We start from the raw sequence: 24,741 nt of genomic DNA on the forward strand, positions 1-24,741 counted from the left end.
TCTCAACTCCGAAAATGGAATCATGTCGGGAACTTCCCCCATGAACTTCCGTAAATAACACACATGAAAAGTGTTATGAATTCCATTAAGTTCTTCTGGTAGTTCGAGCTTGTAAGCTTGGTTCCCAATCCTCGGAAGAACTTTAATCGGTCCAATAAACCTTGGACTCAACTTTCCCCTTTTTCCAAATCTTATATGTCCCTTCCACAGCGAGACTTTAAGCAAAACCGAATCCCCAACTTCAAAAGTCATCGGTCTTCGCTTTTTGTCAACATAGCTCTTTTGACGATCCTGAGCTGCTAATATTCTTTCCCTAATTATTTTCAACTTTTCAGCAGTTTGATGAACCATCTCCGGTCCCATAAACTGCTTTTCCCCAGCCTCAAGTCAACAAGACGGCGTACGACATTTTTGTCCATACAAAGCTTGGTAAGGTGCCATCTTAATGCTCGAGTGAAAACTATTGTTATAAGAAAATTCTACCAGTGGTAAATGTTCATCCCAATTACCTAGGAATTCCAAGGTACATGCTTTCAGCATATCTTCCAGTGTTTGTATCGTTCTTTCACTCTGACCATCAGTCTGCGGATGGTAAGTTGTACTTAAACATAACTTGGTACCCATTTCCTCTTGTAGACTTTTCCAAAACCTTGAGGTGAAACGACTATCACGATCCGACACAATTGTTAGTGGAACACCGTGAAGTATCACAATTTCCTTCACATAAGAAATCGCAAGCTTTTCCATAGACCATTTCTCCCTGGCTGCTATGAAATGCGCACTCTTAGTGAATCGATCGACGACCACCCAAATCATGTCGTGACCATTCTTTGTTCTGGGCAGTTTAGTGACAAAATCCATAGCAATATCTTCCCTCTTACCCATAGGCACAGGTAAAGGTTCTAAATTCCCATACAATTTCTGATGTTGTGTCTTGACTCTCGCACAAGTCACACACTCGGCCACATACTTTGCAACATCAAGCTTCATCGTTGGCCACCAGTAGTAGGGTTTTAGGTCCCTATACATTTTAGGGCTATCGGGATGAATCGAGTACATGGTTTTGTGAGCTTCTTCCATCAAAAGATCTCTGATTCCTCCTATCTTAGGTATCCAAATCCGATCTTGGAACACCTTCAGTCCGTGACTGTTTACACCGAACACCAACGTTTTGCCCAAACGTTCCTCCTTTCGGTCATTCTTCTCAGAAGCTTCACTTTGAGCTTTCTTTATACTTTCCAAAATAGTCGAGACAACTTCAATTCTCAACGCTCTTCGCCTTTTCCTTTCAAGATTGACTTTCCGACTGAGAGCATCAGCAACAATATTAGCTTTACCGGGATGGTAAAGTATCTCACAGTCGTAGTCCTTGAGTAATTCCAGCCAGCGTCGTTGCCTCATATTCAATTCCTTCTGATTAAAGAGATATTGGAGACTCTTATGATCAGTGAAAAGTTTGCATTTCGTGCCATAGAGGTAATGCCTCCATATTTTTAGAGCAAAAACTACCGCTGCCAACTCCAAATCATGAGTCGGGTAATTCTTTTCATGCTCCTTCAGTTGTCGAGACACATATGCTATCACTTTTTATCTTTGGGTCAAAACACAACCCAATCCGACCCTAGACGCATCGCTATAAACAGCGAAGTCTTCAACTCCATCGGGTAGAGAAAGTATCGGTGCCTCGCATAGCTTCTTCTTGAGCTTCTCGAATGCTTCTTTATGCTTATCACTCCAAGCATAAGTAGCTCCTTTGTGGGTCAAAGCTGTCAATGGAGTAGCAATCGAAGAAAAGCCTTGGATAAACCTTCGGTAATATCCGGCTAATCCTAAAAAGCTTCGAATCTTTGTGGGACTTTTCGGTTGTTCCCACTTCATTACAGCTTCAATCTTTGCTGGATCAACCATTATCCCTCCTTGGTTGACCACGTGACCCAAGAATTGGACTTCACGAATCCGAAAATCGCATTTGGAGAACTTAGCATACAACTTCTACTTTTTCAAGACTTCTAACACTTCTCGCAAGTGTCTTCCATGCTCCTCCTGGATTTTCGAGCAAATCAGAATGTCGTCTATGAACACTATCACAGATTTATCAAGGAACGGATTAAAAACTCTGTTCATTAAATCCATGAATGCTGCTGGAACATTGGTTAGTCCAAACGACATAACCAAGAACTCGTGGTGTCCATATCTAGTTCTGAATGCGGTCTTCTCGATATATTGCCCTCTTACTTTTAGCTGATGATATCCTGACCTTAGATCGATCTTCGAGAAATAGCTCGAACCTTGCAATTGATCAAACACATCATCAATCCTTGGCAACGGATATCTATTCTTTATTGTTGCCTTGTTCAGTTCTCTGTAATCAATGCACATTCTCATACTTCCATCTTTCTTCTTCACGAATAACACCGGAGCTCCCGAGGGTGATGAAATAGGTCTAATGAAACCTTTGTCCAATAACTCCTAAAGTTGCATCATCAACTCCTTCATCTCCATCGGTGCTAATCGATAAGGTGCTTTTGCAATTGGCGTTGTTCCTGGTAACAAGTCTATTCTGAACTCTACTTGTCTATCCGGTGGTAATCCAGGAAGATCTTCGGGAAATACTTCCGGATAATCACACACCATAGGAATACTCTGCATCACCTTCTTTTCCTTTTTAGCATCAATCACGAATGCTAAATATGATGTACATCCCTTGGTCAAACACTTTCTGGATTTCATTAGTGAAATGATCCCAGAATTCACTCAGCATTTGTTCCCATACACCATAAACGATTCCTTCCTAGGCGGGTTCACTTTAACTATCTTCTTCTTGCATAATATCTCGACATCATTGACACTAAGCCAATCCATTCCCAACACGATGTCGAAACCATTAAGTTCGATAGGTAATAATTCTTCGTGAAACTTATTCCCATTAAGGTCGATTAAGATGTTTTTCATACGATGGCTAACAGGTACAAACTTGCCACTAGCAACTTCGACTAATAAAGCATTATCTAGTCTATCAACAGGCAAAGCTAGTTTTCTACCAAATTCATGCGATATAAAGGAGTAGTTGGCTCCAGAATCAAATAAAATTTGGGCAGACAATGTGTTTACGAGAAAGGTACCTGAAGCGACATCAGCTTCATCTTTAGCAGCTTCCAGTGTCATCTGGAATGCTCTCGCCTTTGGCTTTGGTGGAATATTGGGCTTAGCTGCCTCCTTCTTCTTCGAACAGTCTTTCAAAATGTGCCCCTCTTCAGTACAACCAAAACACATCCTTTTGTTGTTCGAACATTCATTGGCAAAATGTCCAACCTTCCCACACTTGTAGTAGGTTACATCCTCACTACATTTCCCAAAGTGCTTTTTCTTACACTTATCACACCACTTCGCTTCGCCTCCTTTTCCTCCACCAAACTTTTTCGAATCAGATTTCAAAAATTTTCTTTTCTTACCGGAACCAGATGTTCCCTCAAACTTTCTCTTCTCACCAACCTCAACCTTGTTGGTGGTTCTCCCCTTTATCATGTTCTCAACAGACTTGGCATCCCAGATAGTTGCCTCTAGAGTATGTGCCTGACGTACTGGCACCTCGTACTCCCATGGGAGTCCCTTCGCATACCGTCCACCTTTGTTAGCTCGTCTGGAACGATACGCAAGGCAAACTCCATCTTATCGGTGAAGTTATTGGTGTATTCATCAACTAACATGCTGCCTTTCGTCAATGTCAGAAACTTGTTCTCTAGTTCCAATATATTTTGAGCCGAGCAGAACTTGCGCTTGAACTGCACCAAGAACTCTGCCCATGTCAATTGTAGTGGCTCATTTGGGTTTAAAGTCTTCCCTAGAGTGTTCCACAAACGAACGGCTCCACCTCGGAATTGACGTACTGCATAGATAGTGTGCAACTTGCCTCTGCAGCCACTAGTCATGAAGGCCAATTCCAATTCTGAGATCCAATCCATAACTCCAATCGGATCCTCCTTTCCATTGAAGGTTGATGGTTTGCAAGTTAGAAAGTCCTTGTACTTGCATCCCATTCCATCATTCCTTCCATCATGGTTGTCTCGCCTAACTATCAGTGGGTTGGCTTGACCAACAGACCCACTGAAGTTTCCACCTTCCGAGTGCCCTTCATTTAATTTGGGCTCTTCCACACGAATTGATAGTTCTTCACGATTCTGTTGAAGCAACCGTCTAGTTTCATCCATATGACGATCCAACATTGTTTGAATCATCATTTGCACACCAGCCATGGTTATTGGCTCAGGTGTTGCTTCTACGACAGGTCTTTGTTCAATCACTGGTGGTTGATTCTTGTTTTCATCAGCATTTCCAACTCCACTTCTTGTTCTCAACATTTTTGATCTACACACCGAATAAGGTGAAATTAGATCCTCATTCACGATAGATATTCAGATCATCCTTATCACTCCAAAATGTTTACATGTTAGTTCTAATATCGTAGACGTACGCTTAGAATCCTACACACATAAGGTTTCTAGATCCGGTCGACAACAGACCATAGATCCGAACAAATAATATCATATATGGCAACATATAACATTTAGCACATAAAGCATTTTAGGCAACTTTCCTAAAATAAACTAGTGCTCGTGTCTAAAATACAACAGACACACATCTCAAAATTCCACTTAGCATTCTAAGTTTAAGTCTAGAAATCCTACAAATTCCTAGTTCGCTTAAACTAATGCTCTGATACCAACTGTGACATCCCCAAAATCTCGGCCAAAAAAGACCGATTTTCATTTATGCTTTTAAAATAATTTCAGAATAAATTCTTTTGATTTGAAAGAGTTGCGGAATTTGTTCCTAAAAACAAAACATGATAAAACAATGTTTACCAAAGCATTTCATTGAGGAAATGTATTTTCATTATATAATCAAAACTCGGGGTGTCATGTTCCGATACAGACCAATAAGTATAAACGATAACATTACAAGTCATTCAACAAATATATACATATACAGACTTGTAAACAAAACAACTTGATGGTTCATCCATCTTACGCCCTTGCGCCACTTCCTGTAATACAAATAAAACTGAGTGGGTCAGGCTTGGAAGCCTGGTGAGCATATAGGGTTTTCAAACCACAATAAATAATTAAATTAATTATTATCAACCAACAATAACCCAATTACCCATTCCTGTTATTCTCACTTTATGTCCCTAAAATAACTACCACAAGGGACCTAGTCTAAGAATATTTCATCGGTGTAACAACACATGCTTCGGGGGTTCCTCAGCAATATAAGTCAAATAAGGCAACCATGAGGGGGATGGAATACAGCGAATGAACACCCAAGTTCATTAACACCTACAGGTTATGAGCATGCTAGCGTTCCACTGGACTGTCTAGAAAAGCCCGTGGTCGTCATCTAAATTCCGCTAGATGACTGGATCAAAACAACATCGAGGCCTCTCATTTGTTTATTACACACCAACTATCTACCCATGTTCTACCCAACATATTAGTAGATAAAAACATACATTTTTATACATAGTTTCAAAACCTGTATAGCATGCTCGATCAATACATTTTCCATATAACAGATGAGGCACACACACATAACAACAATTTCATATAGAAATAATTAGATCTGTAAGATAGAAGAAAGTGAATATACATTCACACACATAACAACAAAATATACACATAACACGTATTTCGTATAAAATACTTCATAATTATGCGTTAGAAGAAAGTAACAACACACTCACACATATAAACAACCATATACTTAATACACTCAAACCGTACTTGTATTATTATCGTGTTTATGAAAGGTAGTATACACTCACTTGATCAGAAGATGATCGGACAGCACTAGGACTTGCAAAAGTAGTAATCCTCAGCAGATCTGGAAGATCTCTACAAAAATCAAACTTCTCGCAGGCAGAGCTTCGGCTCGGAAACCGCACTTCTCGGGATCTTCGGGATCTCGGGACTTGCTTCGGGACTCGGGAATATTACCGGGGCTTCGGGGTATTTCTGGCACGCAAAACGATGCAAAACGGGAGAGAGAAGGGAGAAAAATAGCAAAAGAGCCAGCTGCCCTCGCATCCTATTTATAGGAGGCTGAGGCCTCGCAGTACGCAGGGCGTACAGCAGTACGCGGGGCGTACTGCTCCGAATTCATAAGCGCATGCGTCATCCGAAGTCCTCGAGTGCGAATTTCGACATCCTTCGCTGTACGCGGGGCGTACACGATTACGCGGTGCGTACTTCGGATGAGTCCGGTGACTCGCCTTCGGATAATACCGAATTTAATAATTAAATTTAATTATTAATTATTTAATAAACTTCGAAAATTCATATCTTCTTCATACGAACTCTGTTTTCGACGTTCTTTATATCCACACGAAGGTGAGACTACACTCTACAACTTTCATTTAGACTCCGTTGGCTAATTTTGAGTTTACTTTTATTATTTATTTTTAATACGCTGAGATATAAAATTTCGTTATAAATTCATAATTTCTTCGTTTGACGTCCGTTCTCGCCTAACTTTTTATCGCTTTGATACTAACAACGAGATCTTCGATTCTCGTTTAGATCACTACGGCTAAATATCGCTCTAACGTAAATTTCACTTTTTACGTCATTCAGGGGTGCTGGTTTTGTCGCGAAACTTCGACAGGTCATAACTTCCTCGTTATAACTCGGATTTCGGCATTCTTTATATCTTCGGAAACCTTGTTTCAACTACTACAAAATTATCTAAAGATATCAAGTTTACTTTACACTTAAATTTTGATGCTTATTTTAATTCTTAATTAGTCAAACCACATAATTAAGCAATTAAGCACAAAACACATTATACTCAAAAAATACACTTATATTATTTCAAAACGGGTTACAAAGGTTAACCTAGACTATTACATTGCTAAAAATGGGAAGCCCAGAAACACAGACGTTACACTGTTGGTGCCCCAAATATGTGGGTGATGAGGACATGAGGAGGACCCGCTATCATGACATGCTCCGGGCCGATATCCGGGAGCACGTTAGTTTTTCGGCTTGCCCCACCCTGGACTCCATGATTGCCAGGGCGAGGGAAAGGGAGATATATTTGGATCATATCTAGAAACGGAAGTCAGAAGAGGGTCAGGCGGGAGGGGCTTCGGGGAAGAAGCCCAAGGGATCAGATGGTAGGCCGAAAGGCCAGTCAGGACCGAGCCGCTGCAGGAAATGCGGCAGGCTGCACGAGGGGGCGTGCAGGATGGGATCATCAGGCTGTACAAGTGCGGCAAGACTGGGCACTATATCAGAGATTGGACTGCTCCGGCAGCAGTTATTCCGACATCGGAGTTGTTGTGTTTTCACTGCAACCAGAGGGGCTACAAGAAGGCCAATTATCCCCAGTTGACAGCTTCAGCACCGGTGAAGGCGCCAGCCCCAGCGACCCTGCGGATCACAGATGGCCGGCAGGGCAAGGCAGAGGCTCCAGTGGTGAGGAGCCGAGCATTCCAGCTGACCACCAAGGAGGCACGCGCAACACCCGATGTGGTGACGGGTATGATTATTTTCCATCTCATTTATTTATATGATGTTATGATATTGATATGTGCCCGGTATATGTATATGTGTTAGGATCATTCCATGTGAACGGTATCCCAGTTCAGGTGTTGTTCGACTCGGGTGCATCCTGATCGTTTGTGTCCCTTGCGCTTAACAAGAAGTTTCCCGAGTCTTCGGGCATGCTGGATTGCCCTTTGGAAGTAAAGATTGCTGATGATCGATCGGTGCGAGCATCGATGGTATTTCGGGACTGCATGTTGCGTTTGTTCGAGGAGCGCTACCTGGTGGATTTGGTTCCCATTCCGTTGCGTGGGAACAAGGTAATTATAGGCATGGACTGGTTGAGCCCTAATGGGGCAGTGATAGATTGCGCACAACAACTAGTGCGAGTCAGGACCCCAGGTGGGGGAAAGTTAGTGATCCATGGCGAGAGGCCACAGCGCGGACCCGCTGTATGTTCAGCAGTGAGGGCTAGACGTTACCTTCAGCAGGGATGCGCAGGATATGTCGCGTACGTGATGGATACCCGGGAGGCGGGTAATGCGACCGTGAGCGAGGTTCCAGTGGTGCGCGATTTCGCAGATGTTTTCCCAGAGGAGCTTCCTGGGATACCTCCGGAGCGACAGGTGGAGTTTAGGATTGACCTCGTTCTTGGTGTGGCACCGATAGCCAAGGCACCATATCGGCTGGCTCCTCCTGAGATGCAGGAGTTATCTACGCAGCTACAGGAGCTACTAGACAAGGGATTCATTAGACCAAGCAGTTAACCCTGAGGAGCCCTGATTTTGTTTGTGAAGAAGAAGGACGGGTCACACTGGATGTGTATAGATTATCGGGAGTTGAATAAGGTAATGGTGAAGAACCGTTACCCACTCCCGAGGATTGATGATCTCTTTGATCAGCTTCAGGGAGCATCTTGGTTCTCCAAGATTGATTTGCGCTCGGGTTATCATCAGATGAGGGTCAGGGAGGAGGATACGCAGAAGACCGCGTTTCGGACGCGCTATGGCCACTGTGAGTTCATGGTGATGCCGTTTGGGATCACCAATGCTCCTGCCGCGTTCATGGACCTCATGAACCGCATATGCAGACCGATGTTAGATCGGTCTGTGATAGTCTTTATCAATGACATCTTGGTTTATTCCAAGACGCAGGAGGAGCATGAGGAGCATCTGAGAGAGGTTTTGGAGACCCTGAGGAGGGAGAGCTTGTATGCCAAGTTCTCCAAGTGTGAGTTTTGGTTGCGCGAGGTGCAATTTCTCGGACACCTTGTCAACCAGAACGGGATTCTGGTCGATCCGGCCAAGGTCGAGGCCGTGATGAGATAGGAGGTTCCGAAGTCTCCATCTGAGATTCGGAGTTTCCTAGGATTGGCAGGCTATTATCGGAGGTTCATTCAGGATTTCTCCAAGATAGTTGTACCCCTGACACGGTTGACGAAGAAAGTCGTGGTCTTTCGGTGGGGACCCGAGCAGCAGGCAGCATTTGAGACACTGAGACAGAGATTGTGCGAGGCGCCGATCTTAGCCCTGCCAGAGGGCCTAGAGGATTTTGTGGTTTATTGTGATGCGTCTATTTCAGGGTTGGGCGCGGTATTGATGCAGAGGGGGCATGTCATTGCCTACGCTTCGAGGCAGCTCAAGCCTCACGAGGCGAACTACCCGACGCATGATTTGGAGTTGGGGGCGGTGGTTTTCGCCCTCAAGATTTGGCGGCATTACCTCTACGGGGTTCGGTGTACCATTACACGGACCACAAGAGTTTGAGGTACCTCATGGATCAGCCGAATCTGAACATGAGGCAGCGTCGGTGGTTGGATATGGTGAAGGATTATGATTGTGAGATCCTTTACCACCCAGGAAAGTCCAACGGGTGGCCGATGCGCTTACCCACGAGGCAGTGCCGATCAGGGATATTTGTATGAGGATGACTGTGGTGACTCCCCTGTTGGAGCAGATTCGGGAGGCTCAACAGGAGGCTATCAAGGAGGAACATCGGAAGAGCGAACGTGTGGTGGTTCAGGTTTCCTCCTTCAATTATGATAGTCGAGGACTATTGACACTACACCGCAGGGTGTGGGTGCTGTATCACGGAGGCATGTGCCAGATCTTGATGGAGGAGGCGCACAAGTCCCGATTCTCTATTCATCCCAGGGCGACGAAGATGTATAGGGATCTTCGTCTAGATTATTGGTGGCCCTGCATGAAGCGGGATGTGGCATGGTACGTCGAGCGGTGCTTGACCTGCAGGAAGGTCAAGGCCGAACATCAGAGACCGCATGGGAAGATGCAACCGTTGGACATCCCGTTATGGAAATGGGAAGACATCATGATGGATTTTATCACAAAGCTTCCCAGGACTGCGCGCAGAGTAGATTCGATTTGGGTCATCGTGGATCGATTGACCAAGAGCGCCTATTTTATTCCGATCCAGGAGAGCATCTCGGCCGAGAAGTTGGCGGATATCTACATCAGGGAGATAGTAGCACGGCACGGGGTGCCAGTGTCAGTGATATCAGACCGAGATGTGCGATTCACTTCCAGATTTTGGAAGAAGTTTCATCACGAGTTGGGTACTCGTTTGCATTTTAGCACCGCCTTTCACCCGCAGACGGATGGTTAGAGCGAGCGGACCATCCAGACTTTGGAGGATATGTTGCAGGCATGTGTGTTATATTTCGGTGGTAGCTGGGATACCTATCTTCCCTTGGCTGAGTTCTCATACAACAACAGCTACCACACGAGTATTGACCGTCCCCCATTCGAGATGTTGTACGGGCGGAGGTGCAGAACCCCGATATGCTGAGGTGAGGTTGGCCAGAGGGTCATGGGGAGCACCGAGGTGGTGCTCGAGACGACCGAGAGGATCCAGAGGGTCAGGCTTCAGACTGCTCAGAGTCGGCAGAAAAGTTACGCCGACAAGCGTCGATCTGACTTGTAGTTCCAAGTCGGGGATATGGTTCTCCTGAAGGTGTCGCCTTGGAAAGGCGTCATTCGATTAAGGAAGCGGGGCAAATTAGGCCCGAGATTTATCGGACCGTTCATGGTTGTAGCCCGGGTGGGAAAGGTGTCGTATAGATTGGATCTGCCGGTCGAGCTCAACCAGATCCACAACACTTTCCATGTCTCTCAGCTGCGGAAGTGCTTAGTGGATGATTCAGCAGTAGTGTCATTGGAGGATATTCAGGTTGATGACAGCCTGAATTGCATTGAGCACCCAGTCGCAATCCTCGACAGGAAGTCGAAGGATTTGAGAAACAAAAGGGTGGAGTTAGTGAAGGTGCAATGGCAGCACCGCAAGGGTTCGGAGTGGACTTGGGAGCTGGTGGATGAAATGATAGAGCATTACCCCGAGCTGTTCCAGGATTGAGCAGCAGACTTCGAGGACGAAGTCTAAAATAAGTGGGGGAGATTTGTAGCACCTGGTTCCTGGTATGTAAATCTTAATTGAGTATTTTTCCTTTTAAGCCTTGGACTCGGCGAGTCATAGGTCCGACTCGCCGAGTAGGGATGGGACCCGGGACACGTTTAAGTTGGCGACTCGGCGAGTCCATATCCTGGACTCAGCGAGTCACCATTGTTGGATGAAACCCTAAGTTTCAGGGGTTTGCACCCTATTTAATCTCCCTTTCCGCCCCCAAGCCAGCCCCCATTCACCCTAAGAGCCATACACCTCGTTCTAAGCCTTGTTTTGTGGATTTGAAGCCATTTGGTGTGTCCTCTTGGAGATCAAGAAGAAGAAGAGGAGGTCAAGCATTTGTGAGCAATTTCAGAGTGATATCTAAGGTATGGCTCGTTTTCCCCCTTGTCTCCATGCTTATGGCCCCATTAAAGTCCATCATGGCTCATTTCCAAGCTTGTATGTGCATAATATTTCGAAATAAGTTGATTGGTCTCTAGATCCAAGCATAGTTGAGCTCCAGGAGCTCAGATCCACTACCTTTATGAGCCCATATTGCATATAAACCTTAGATCTACTCTTTTGGTGCATTTTGAACCCTAAAAACCCCATAGATGGATATTTACACGTAAATTTGGAAACTTTACGTGTTATTCATGCTATAGAAGCCCAGATCTACGAATGACATGGATTGGATTCGAGCAAAATCGCATTTTTAGCTCTTGCATGGAGCGGACTCAGCGAGTCGCTCATCTGACTCGGCGAGTCCAGTCGTGAGTCTCCGGGTTTGTCCCCTTTTTGTTATGTCAAGTCGTGTGGTGAGTCCAGGAGGGACTCGATGAGTTGGAAGCCAAAACTTACCCATAGTGGAACTCGGCGAGTCGATGCCCAGACTCGGCGAGTTCATGGCAATCTCCTTAGAACAAGATCAGACTCGGCGAGTTGTTCATACAACTCGGCGCATCACAGTATAACTTGTTCATCGGATGAAGATGAACTCGGCGAGTTGTTCATACAACTCGGCGAGTAGGATGAAGGACTTGAACATCAGTTTGGAAGGAGAACTCGTTGAGTCGACGCCTAACTCGACGAGTAGAAGCAGAATTCAGGACAGTCGTTTGGACATGGACTCGGCAAGTTGGCGAGCCAACTCGGCGAGTCGGGTCAATTGGAAGTTGACTCTGACTTTGACTTAGGGCATGATCAGAGGTAAAATGGTCATTTTACCCAAAGGTCAGTTAGCAGTTTTTGACTAAGTGTTTGGTGGGAATACAGCCGGAGGATTTCCGGAACAGCAGCAGCAGCAGTCAGACTATTCCTACGAAGATCAGCAGCTACTCCGAGGTGAGTTACCTTCCAGTAGCGGTGGGTCTAAGGCCACAATGCCGGCCCACCAGTAGGAGTTGTATGTTAGATGATTGTCTTTGTGATATCATCTAGGTTTGCTACTACCTGATATGTTATGTGGTATGTGTTAGTAGTAGAGTTCGGTTGTTAGGATTGAAGGGTAGTCAGACACCCCAAATATGTCTGACAATACGTTTGTGTTATGATATATGTGATGGTAGTAGTAAGGGTGAAATAGTCCCCGAGGTTCGGTTGTTAGGACCGAAGGGTAGTCAGCACCCCAGAATAGCTTGACATTGGTAGGTCAGCACCCCAGAATGGCTTGACACGGGTAAGACGGCACCCCAGAATGGCCACACGGGTAGTCGGCACCCCAGAATGTCCGTACCGGGTAGTCAGGCACCCCATAATAGCCTGGCAGTATGTATGATATATATTGTATGGTATGTGGTACGATGGGGGAACTCACTAAGCTTTGTGCTTACAGTTTACAGTTTTAATTTCAGGTACCTCTTCATCGAAGGGAAGGAGCTGGGTCGGTAGCGGCACATCATGCACACACATTGGTTTCCACATTTACTAGATTTCCTTGGGATTTATACTCTGGTGTTTCGATTGGTTGTATGACTTGACTTTTAAACATGGTTTATGTTGTGATGTAGTTTGGTCAAACAATGTCTTTATCTATTAACATTTTCTAAAGTAATGTTTTAAAAACGAAATTTTTGGACGTGAAAATTGGATCGTTACACTCTCTCTCTCTCTTTCTATATATATATATATATATATATATATATATATATATATATATATATATATATATATATATATATATATATATATATATATATACACTACCAACCAAACATGTTGGATATCAAACAGATTGGTAGCTAGTATTTTTGGTTCTATTGGTAACATGTTGACTGGTTTCGGTAATATATATTTGACGTTCCTTATATTCGTCTATCATGGAACCTTAAATTTGATTTTTTTTATTAAAATGAAATTCCCACATATCAAGTCTTTACATCAACTTAATGTCCTTTTGTGAATGCTTTTGTAAAATCCATAAGAAGGGAAACCTACAAACCCGATATGGCTTGTTTGAATAGCTACATGGTGATAAAATTAAAATTATAAGGACTTGATTAGCACAATAAAAACTTTAATTATCAAACGGTCACAATTTCAGTACTTCGATGATTAATAAAATTTTGAACTTGTGGTTAGGGTTTTTAAGGCCTGTTTGTTTGCATCTTAATACCTCTTAATAAGGGATAGGTCTGAATCTTTAAGATTCAGGCTATTTGTTTAACTCTTAAATTTTGGTATGAATCTGAATTTTAGCACTTACAAAATCAGTTTTGAAACTCCATTTGAAAAAATAAAAGGCTTGTTATGCCCTTAACCCCAAAACACGTTCTCTCTTTCTCGCCCCCTTCTCCTCCTTCTCACCCGCTTCTTCGCCCTCACTGATCTCCAATAATCATCCGCTTCCTCCGATCTACAACACCGTTTCCGATATCGTCGCCGGCAGCCAAGCCCTTCGGCTCCCTCATCGACGCCGGTTCTATTCCACCCCTTTCTCCTCCTCCTCTGATTCTGTCTGCATCCATTTGGTTGGCAACGTCGCTGTCGCTGTCGCTGCCGCCCCTGCCGACTTCGCATCCGCCTCCGATTGCTTCACCTGTGCCGATTTCACCTCCGATATCTTCTGCACGTAACATTTTCTTTTTCTCTTGTTATGTAATTCAAGTTTAATGCTTAAAAATCTAGTGTGTTTCCCATGTAATTCGAATGTGTTTACGTTAAGTGGAGTTTATTTACGATTTAATTACAAGTAAAATGTGGTCTAAATGAAGACTGTAAATAGAATCTTTATGATATCTATTGGTGAAAAATACGTGTATGGGTTTTAAAGTCGGGAAAATGACTCTTGAGGGTAATTAACTTTTGCGTTTGTACTCATTTGGTCCCTTTTTTTTTGTATTCAATATACCATCGAACTTGTTGTTGGTGTTTACCATAGCCCTTTTGACCGGCTTTTGACCTGTGATAGCCGGTCAAAGGGTTATGGTGAACACAAAAACAAGTTCGATGGTATATTGAGTACAAAAAAAAAAGGAAAGGGACCAAATGAGAACAAACGCAACAGTTGGTTACCCTCCTGATTCATTTTCTCTTTACTCATTTACAACAAATCTCACATCATCTCCTACTAATATTAATGACTTTATGAGATTCATTCTTGTTTCTCTTCAAAACATAACCTACGAAAGGACATTATTCATACATTTACAACTTTGTAATGCACTTGAATATTTATTAGGGGAATCTTGACTAAGCAGGCGCATTTCATGACTACATTTACATTTCCAATCAAATGATTTATCGTATCATGGATTCTAGACAAGTCTACAAATGAGTGGAATCACAAGTGCTATGATTTTTGAGTTTACTTAGCTTTAAGATCGAACTCATGGGATAAGATAAAACATCAATATGTACAATATTATGGTGATGTGTCTACAAAAGCAGCATGATATTGTACATATTGATGTTGTATCTTATCCCATGAGTTCGATCTTAAAGCTAAGTAAACTCCAAAATCACAGCACTTGTGATTCCACTCGTTTGTAGACTTGTCTAGAATCCATGATACGATAAATCATTTGATTGCAAATGTAAATGTAGTCATGAAATGCGCCTACTTATTCAAGATTCCCCTAATAAATATTCAAGTGTATTACAAAGTTGTACATGTATGAATAATGTCCTTTCGTAGGTTATGTTTTGAAGAGAAGCAAGAATGAATCTCATAAAGTCATTAATATTTGTAGGAGATGATGTGAGATTTGTTGTAAATGAGTAAAGAGAAAATGAATCAGGAGGGTAACCAACTATTGCGTTTGTTCTCATTTGGTCCCTTTCCTTTTTTTTTTTTGTACTCAATATACCATCGAACTTGTTGTTTGTGTTCACCATAACCCTTTGACCGGCTATTACAGGTCAAAAGCCGGTCAAAAGGGCTATGGTAAACACTAACAACAAGTTCGATGGTATACTGAATACAAAAAAAAAAAAAAAAAAAAAAAAGACCAAATGAGTACAAACGCAAAACTTAATTACCCTAAGAGTCATTTTCCTTTGTGGTTTTTTATATTAGTTTATTTTATTAGAAGGCATTGGTCAGCCACTAAAGATACCGACTAGCCACACTTGAATCCCTGTGGCCTATGTAAACTGAAATATGCAGGTTTCATTCTTTAATTGTGAAAACCAACAAGGTTCAAATTTATGGATAATATGTAAACTCCAAAAAACAAATATTGAAATTCCTCTCACTCATCGATTCTTTCTTTCAAGTTTTGAATAACAAACAACATATTGTTATTTTATGTTTAATCTGGATTTTATATGATGTTTGTAAATTTTTTATAATTATTCAGGAAGTTATTAAGTTATTTAATAAATAACATTAAATTTAGCAAAATTAACATAGAATGGTAAAATGATCATTTTTATAATTCAGCACTGCAATTCAAAGGTTCCAACCAAATACAATTTGAAAATTCAGATCTTAAAAGTTCAGACCCTCTTAAAAATTCAGATCTTTTAAAAATTCAACTCTTATAAATTCAGATCCTACCAAACAACCCCTTAACGTCGGGAGACGTTATAGAAAATGTTATAGACAATGGGGTTAAAAAGCACAATATTTTTTAAAGCACAAGGGAGAGATTAAAGGGTAAAAAAGTAGACAATTTTTTCCTCATGTGATGTGTTCGTAAATATACTAACAATGAAAAAAAATTACGGAAGTCAAAATAAGGTACCCATTTCACAATGAAATGTTGTCGGACATTTTTTTTGTAAAATTTATCTTTGAGGGACTTAAACCAAAGAACAATGTTAATTACAAGGATCATTCTTGTAATTTACGTTTTTAAATAAAAAGAACTACATATAAGATAAGACGAATAAACCTCTAAAGGCATAGAAAAAAACAATGACAAATTGTTTACCAAATTTGGATTTAGCGCTTTCGTCGTTGTTTCAATAATGTTTTGTTTTTCTTCACATAATTTCCTATATATGTGATTTCAATACATGCATCATAAGATAAGACCTTTTGCAATAAATTGTCAGACTTGGAAGGAACCACTTTGAAATAAGATTTGCCTTCATACAAGTCAAATGGACCAATTGGAAATGAATTTTCACCACACACAAGACATTGATGAATAATTCATTCAAATTAGTAACAAATTTAATTATAAAAAATAAAATTTTCTTTTAAACAAATAACAAATACATAACGTTGTCCAGACAATGAGTTGTTTGATATGTTTCTTACTATGTCTGATAAGATATTTGATTTAAATTAGTTGATATCACGCTTAGAAGTCTCTGACTTGATCCTGACTCATCTGATATGTGTCTAACCCAGTCAGTTTTAATTCGAGCTATGCAACTTTAAAATGTGTTTGGATGTTTGAAGGCGTGTAGTCGATCAAAACTCGGATATCAAGTTTGCAACACATCAAATTTTTACATCTTATTAGAGGCTTATGATTAGTTTGATTCTCCTGATATAACTAACGTTTTGAATGTAAGAAAAAAAAAACATCTTGTATTTAAATAAAAATGTGGTTTTTAAACGAAAAAAATATGTTTATACGGTTTAAAATGTAACAAAAAAAAATATATTTATACGGTTTCAAATGGAAAATAGATAAAATTGAACAAAATTTGATAAATGATGTTCATTGGAACAAAAAAACATAGTGTCAAAATTGAAATAAAAAATTAAACTTAGTGTCAAAATAAAAAAAAAAAAAAATGAAAACTTAGTGTTTTTTGTGGAAAAAAAATCAATTTCGACACGTCAGCATATCATGTCAGCATGCCACATCATCAAAACTGACACGTCATCATGTAACCTGGTCAAGTGGTCAGAATTGTAACAAATTGAAAAACACAGTATCAAAATTGACAAAAAAAAAAAAAAAAAAAAAAACACGGTGTCAAAATCGAATTTCTGTGTAAAAAAAGTGTTTTTTGTGCCATTTACCCAATAACCTAAGTCATCCTAAACAAACTAATTCACCCTATCAAAAAACGAGTTCAATTGGAAAGCTAGTGTGAATTAAAATTTAGTTTTTTAATCATAATTTCACATAAATACAACTACTTGATTGTTTATTAAATAGTTAAAAAAACATGGCGATTAAGGAACACCGACTATATTTAAATATTTATAGAGTATTCCAATTTTCCATCATGATTTTACATAATATAACTTCACAAAAAGTTTGGTTGTGGGTGGTAGAAACTTAGGGAATGGAATCATAGCGTTGAATATTTCCAATTATAAAGACAATAATACTACCAATTCAAATTATAATTAATTTGCATAATCCACCCTATTTAAGTCTTATTAGTGCCCTACATTAATAAGTGACTTACCAAACAAGCCTAGACCAAAGATGTGTGCAGGTTGTAGCCCAAAGTCAATATTCAAAGGTCAATCTGAAATCTGAGCTGGAAGTTCTAGAAGATTGTATTAAATTAATACTATGACAAATAAAAATAAAAAAAAAAGGTATTACAGATTCAGTTACAAATAAATAAGATAAATAGTACCACTAGATCTATTATAATAAGATGGCATGATAATAGACATGCATATGCCTAATTCATGAGAATGAAAGATAATCACATCTTAACAACTCAAGTTGAAACTGTTGATTGTAACTGTTGATTTTCTTTAGTTTAATAGCGACATGCAAGCTACCTAGTGTATAAAAGTTTAGTGATACTTAAGGAAAAAGAAAACAAATAATAAGTCCAATCAGTTTAGGTGATAATAATTAATATAATTTAGTTAATTCCGACCTAAATTTAACCACTAAGTTCCAGAACAATGTCACATAGTTACGCTCAGCAGCCTCAATCCAATAACATAAACTATTGGTTCACTATTTTGAATGTGATCTATGAATGTAGTTCCCTTATCCTTAACTAGACAACTAGAGTCTGCCTATATCTTACCTTCTCCTACATCCTTTTGATCGTATTGTTGTTATTGTATAGTCGTTATCCACCTCCGACATGATTCAAATGTTCTCCTACATCCTTAGATATCCTATTAGCATATTTATAAAAGGTTAACAAATAATTAACTACTTATAATCAATTTTTTCGAAAAACAATACAATTTCAACAAATAAAAATATTTCAAAAATTAATTAAGGTGTCTATATGGCAAATTAGGATGTCTTTTTAGCCGATCCCTTATATTATTCATTTTTTTTTTAATCAATTTTCACTAAGATTTTATTCTTATTATCCACATATGACAACATCTAAATGGTTTTGAGGTTCTATTAACAGGAGTTTGGCAATTGGCACTCCTATTTAGGTTGTAAATTTGTAATGAACTTCAGCCAACTCAAGAAAACAAGTTTTCCTCTTCTTCTTTATCTTGGTCTGTTTTCCTATCGACGCATCAGGTTATTTGTTGACTTCTTACTAGAATTAACATTTTATTTTGTTAGTTTTATGGATAATGGCGTATCAGGGTATTTGCTATAATAGGTTTATGGATATTACTCATGTGACGATGTAAAATGTAGTCTTTTTCCACATATAGAAGAAGATATTGACCAAATGTGTAGTCTACGAAAAAAATACTGTTTTTTTTTTTTTTAACTATAGGCTACATAAAAAAGTTGCCTATTTTTTACTTAAAAAAACTGTTTCATTGATTATAGTTTTACAATATTGAAACTAAATTCATTACAAATCAAGAAGCCAAACATTTGCACATTATTTCTATAAATCACAAACTGCAAGAGAAAATGCTTTGTTGCTGTTACATTTCCCTTCTCAACTAAACCATTACACAACAATTAATCTACGAAATATTTCATAATTCCTAACAATATACACTCCAAAACCTCATTAACTACCTTTCATACATAAATATTCTAACCTTCTCGTTCTACTATTTCATTTTTAATTGAAAGAAATTCTCTTTCACAATGGAAGCTATCAAGAATGTGTGATTTCATTTCCATGAAATTGCACTATATATATATAACCAAATCTTCAAATTTCACAAAAAACAAAGAATTGCATCCATGTCATTTGTAAAACATAAAGTTACCCTAAATTACCAAAAAAAAAAAAAAAAAGTATTCATGATTTGGTGATGTGGTTAGAAAAACGATTTTGCAAAATTAAAGGCTTTCTGTCTTTTCAAATAGATTTAAGTAGACATATGTCATATACATTGAAACATAAAATGTAAAAGATCAGTCATTATCTATCTTTTGTTCTTTCCTTCTAGATCTCCTCCTAAATCCATTGTTGCTTTCATCTTTTACCCAATCCTCATGAAACATTTCATCATAAGGAACAACATGTCCATCAATAAATGGTTCTCCTGTGGAGAAGAAAACTGATTTTCAACATTGTATCACATCTCAAATAGTTCTTAATATAAGTGCATTCAGATGATGCTGTGATATTAAAGATAAAATGTATACAAATGCTGGTTGCATATTGTATGAAACATTTTCAAAGTAGATCATATCATATTGGAGAAATTCAACCCCACAATGAGTTTGACATCTCTGAGAATGTAACAGCCATAAATCTTAATGAAACTTAATGCAGAGCAATCTACATACCTCCATAATCGTCTTTGCCATGACAGATATGAGAATCAGGGAAAACCCATCTAACATTGGCCATAGCTGCGAAGAACAGTAATTAAATATCAGAAACAATAAACTGTATCAGAATTTAGTAAAAAGAAGACGATTCTGAATGTTACATTTGATACTACTAATCACATTGTCGTCGATTTTGCAACCAAATGCATAGTAATACTTTGTAGAAACCGAGTATATTGACCTCTTCGCTTCTTCCTCACTGTAAAATCATTCAATTTATCAAACAAAAGCAAGTCGGATCAATTTAGCATCGTCTTACGGATTCTGTCAGCATAAACTACAATTTTTCTTTTTATTAGAAACGTAATCAGTTATCACATACCTACCCAATGCGGAAGCTAGGGTTTGTATATAATGTTCGACAATTTGATGTCGGGACGGGTAGCTTATCGGAGGATCCATAACCACAAGCCAGTGCTTGTAATCACAGCCATCGATCGGTGCTACAGCACGATCCAACTCCAGGCCACGAATTTGAGGAGGCGCGCCGGAGGTTGATGAACGGCGACTGGTTGGAGGAGTGGGGATGATCGGCGCAGCGGACGTGACACGATCAAAGTACTGAGTAATGGAAGTCAGCGGAAGTCGGATGAAGCTCCGTCGCATCGTGAACGTGAATACACCAGAGCTGCACTACCGGTCTGCTGATGTCCGAAACATGGGGACCACTTTTCTCAAACTGTCCAGAAAACCGAATTTCAATGGAGAAATTTTTTTCCACTCTTCACCCATTTTTGACAATAGTTCTATTCATTGTAGTTCTTTCCTTTGGACTGGTGGGTGCAAATGGAGTATGGGCCTATAAAATAAGAAAAACGATAGTAATAGGGTAAAGGGTTCATCACTAGGCATATACCCTCAGAAAAGTCGAACTACACATACCATCCAACCAAGTAAAGATGTCCAACCACATACAAGTGCTGAGCTATACCTAAAAGTCTCAAACCTCGCAAAGCAACAATTAAAAGGCGACATGATGTCACCATAGTCTATAAAGGACATTGGAACACAAAGGGATACATGTTGTATGTAGAAGGGTGATTGATAGAACCTTATACTTAAGAGGAATAGTTGTATAACGGTCTCGAAGTGCTTCTCTATGTACCTTCGAACGTACGACCATAAATGCGATAAGACAACAGACCAGTTCAACACATAAGAAGGCCATGGCATTTCTACTTCGACTATAAATATGTAATCTGATCCACCGTTGCCAGGCTCCCAAGCAATCGCTCATTCATCTCGATTGAGAGCACATACTATGAATTCTCTCAAAGTCTTTACTAACTTTATCATCAGTGTGTTGGCTCGGAATCTCCTCCTAACAACTAGCTTACAAATTTGTGATTGTTTCCAGGTTGTTCATTTTTTAAGGGAGTTGTCTCACTCAATAGTATGGAGACTGAACCAGGGTACACATTAGATGGCATCATCCGTGGGACTCCGCAACAAATAGCCAACGAAGGAAATCTAGTTACCAACGCGGGTCCTGTCACAAAAATGCAAAACTTTAAGGAAACACCACAAATCACGTCGGTGGTGGCGCACAGAAACATAGCAACGGAAGCACAGAAGGGAAAAGGGGTTATGATCGCTTGTAAGAAGAAGAAAGAGAAATGGAGGAATTTGAAGCTTTCAAAAACTTAAAAGCTATGAAAAAGCGACAAGTGGAAAGATGTAATCATAAAGTACAGAAAGAAAGAACACAAAAAGAAAAGGAATGGGATTGATTCTTAACGCACACTAGTCAATCAATGGATTCGAAAGAAACAAAAAGAAGAAACCAAAGAAGCGAATAACATATGAGTAAGTAAGAAAGAAACAAAAAGGAAGTAAGTTCAAAATCTCCCTTGCGTCTTAAGAAAGCAAAGAGAGTTTCCCAACATGAAAGAATGTCACCAGAAGTACCGAAGGCAAAACAGTACAACCATGCATTTCAAAATCTTAACTTCCGATCACCTTTAACAGATGATCAATGAGACTCCCATCCAAAAGGGTTGAAGGGACGTAGAGTTCCAATGTACGACATAACAGGAGATCCTGAGACCACATTTCGAACTTTCAATGGGCCATTAAGATGATTTTAATGGACCCAAAGCTATGGAGTTTGTACTTTGCAGGAACCTTGGATGGGTCTGCCCGATACTGGTTAGCAAGTTTACCCCCCAAAAGTATAGGATCATTCAAGGAATTGTTTCAAAAAACTTACAATAGTTTCATACAACAGAGGAGGTTCCAACATCAGACACATGAAATATTCGGATGTCGACAAAGACTAGGAGAGTCTAACAAGGCTTATTTCAAACGATTTAACAAAATCAGCCGAAGGATGTCGAGAGATGATCCCATGATTATAGTTGTGTTTACCTATGGTCTCCTAGAGGGAGATCTATTTCGTAAGCTGGTAGGTAGAGATTGGGTAAACACAGAGGAGATGGTACGTAAGATCAATCGATTCCTAAAACAAGAGGCAGAGAGTGCGGAAAAAACAAGAATTGAGAGAAAAACAATTGCCAAAGGAGGAAAGCAAGATGAGTGAGCCATATAGTGTCGGGGGTCAAACACCGATAAGCATTACCATTTCGGTCAAAGTAGAAGGTTCACCCAGAAGGCAAGAGGTAAGTAGCATGACTGATTTCAACCATATTGATAGGAAGCAGATGATGCACACACCCTTAGAAGCCTTAATAAAGGAAATATTGGCAGATCTAGGAAATACCCCTGAGATCCCAACAAGTTTTGTGACTTTCACAAAAGTTGGGACATGCTACGGTGGATTGCGAAAGCCTCAAAAGAGAAAATGACAAAGGTCGATTGCTTGACAATAAGCTACCAAGAAGGAATAAATACGAACTTATGAAGCTGAGATCACCATGATATAAGGAAGAGGAGGGATTGATGTCAAGCCAATATGAAAAAGGAAGATGGTCAACATCGAGTTCAACCACCATAACCCAATACCCTATGATCATCAGGGGGCAGATCCGTTAATAATTGTAGCAACAATGGGAAGGACGTTGATACAAAGGATCTATGTGGACAAAAGTAGTTATGTTAACATTATATATGAGCACTACCTAAAAGGTCTACCTACCAAAGTCCAGAAGTACGTTAAGCCAGTCACATCAGTCGTGGTTGGATTTGTTGGACAGTCGTTATGGACAATGGAGGAAGATTTCTTCACCTTTTATAGTGGAAGATTATAGAGGTGGTATTAAGAAAACCATCTTAACATAGTTTGTTAAAATACGAGATCCTCCCCCTACAACATGTTATTGGGAAGAACAATTATGTGGAAATTACAAGTAGTACCGTCCACAGTGCATGGTTTGTTAAAATTCCCTACTGATGAAGGTATCGTAATAATCCAAAGCACGAAATTAGGATTTCCATAATGAAGCCATGCGGTTCAGCCTGACCCATCAGAGACGATCTTCGAAGAACGAAGTTCCTCAGTAGACATATAAGAGATAGCCACCAATTAAAAGCATGTGGATCAAAGAATCAAAGTGGGGGTAGAACTCCCAGATCCACTACAAAGAGGATTGATTAGTCTATTAAAAAAGTATGTAGATGCTTTTGCATGCAAAACCTGAAGACATGACTGGGATTCCTCGATCCTTGTTAGAGCATTGGTTGAACATCAACCCAACATACACTCCCGTCAAGAAGAAAAAGCACATCATGGCTAAGGAAAGAAATGAAATGGTCAACTAGGAAATTAAAGCATTGGTGGTAGTAGGAGTCATGAGAGCCATTCAATTCCCAAAGAGGATTACAAACTTGGTGCTGGTAAAGAAGATGGACGGCACGATGCGCATGTGTGTCGATTTCACCAACCTTAATAAAGAATGCCCGAAGGACAACTATCATTTCCCATAAATAGAGAAGATAATTGAATCATTGGGAGGATTTAATTGTAAATCCTTCTTGGATGCGTATAAAGGTTACCACCAAGTAAAAATGGCAAGGTCGAATGAGGATAAAACAGCCTTCCATACGGAGCGGGGGACGTTCTGCTACACCAAGATGCATTTTGGACTGAGAAACGTAAAACTTACCAGGGGTTGGTAGATAAGGTTTTTGAACAAAATATAGGGAGAAAGATAGAAGTATATGTAGATGATATGGTTATTAACAGAAAAGATGATAATGGCTTTTTGTCAGACGTAGAGGAAACCATGAAGCAACTCAAACAAGCGAATATGAAGCTAAATCCAAAGAAGTGAGTATTCGAGGTGTAACTAGGGGTTATTCGGTTTTCGGTTAAAACGGTTCTTTTTTTTTTCGGTTTTTTTACATTTTAAATTTAACCATAACAAACCAAATAGGGTTCGGTTTATTCAGTTATGGTTTATGCGGTTCAGTTTTACGGTTAAACCGAATAAAATTCAACACGTAAAAATAAATATTAACCTAAAAGAAAAAAGCTTACTAAACTATTACCAAACAAAGAAACTACATTACTATATAACATATTATATTCAAGTTGTAGAGATAGGTTAATATAAGTTTTATTGTATATGAAAATGAAAGAAATGACTAAAGGTTACTTGGTTATTTTGTTTTTGTTTTTTAATACAAAATATAAAACAGTTATAACTTTATATTGGTTACTAACAAAAAATGCATGAAAACCTTAGTAACTAATCAATAATTTATATATAAAATGTTGATATATATATATATATATATATATATATATATAT

General features: G+C 39.6%; 1 protein-coding gene across 1 annotated transcript; it reads right to left on the reverse strand.

Annotated features, from left to right (window-relative positions):
• Nucleotides 1-19,509: 19,509 nt before the first annotated feature.
• LOC145038810 (plastid developmental protein DAG) lies at nucleotides 19,510-20,881 on the reverse strand. Its single transcript, XM_078987052.1, has 4 exons — nucleotides 20,355-20,881; nucleotides 20,134-20,231; nucleotides 19,988-20,053; nucleotides 19,510-19,740 (listed from the first exon to the last, which is right to left on the reverse strand). The coding sequence occupies exons 1-4, from the start codon at nucleotides 20,636-20,638 to the stop codon at nucleotides 19,610-19,612; spliced, it is 579 nt and encodes a 192-aa protein (XP_078843178.1). The 5' UTR covers nucleotides 20,639-20,881; the 3' UTR covers nucleotides 19,510-19,609.
• Nucleotides 20,882-24,741: the final 3,860 nt, after the last annotated feature.

Source organism: Lactuca saligna, chromosome 4, assembly GCF_052625555.1.
Source record: "Lactuca saligna cultivar CGN05327 chromosome 4, ASM5262555v1, whole genome shotgun sequence".
NCBI lineage: Eukaryota > Viridiplantae > Streptophyta > Magnoliopsida > Asterales > Asteraceae > Lactuca > Lactuca saligna.

Bases quoted from the DNA above. Each gene is read 5' to 3' on its own strand.
- LOC145038810 (XM_078987052.1), bottom strand. From the start codon at position 20,638: ATGCGACGGAGCTTCATCCGACTTCCGCTGACTTCCATTACTCAGTAC. The intron at 20,054-20,133 runs GTAACATTCAGA...TGTTCTTCGCAG, and splicing joins TGTGATTAGTAGTATCAAAT to CTATGGCCAATGTTAGATGG. The intron at 19,741-19,987 runs GTATGTAGATTG...TCTTCTCCACAG, and splicing joins TGGCAAAGACGATTATGGAG to GAGAACCATTTATTGATGGA.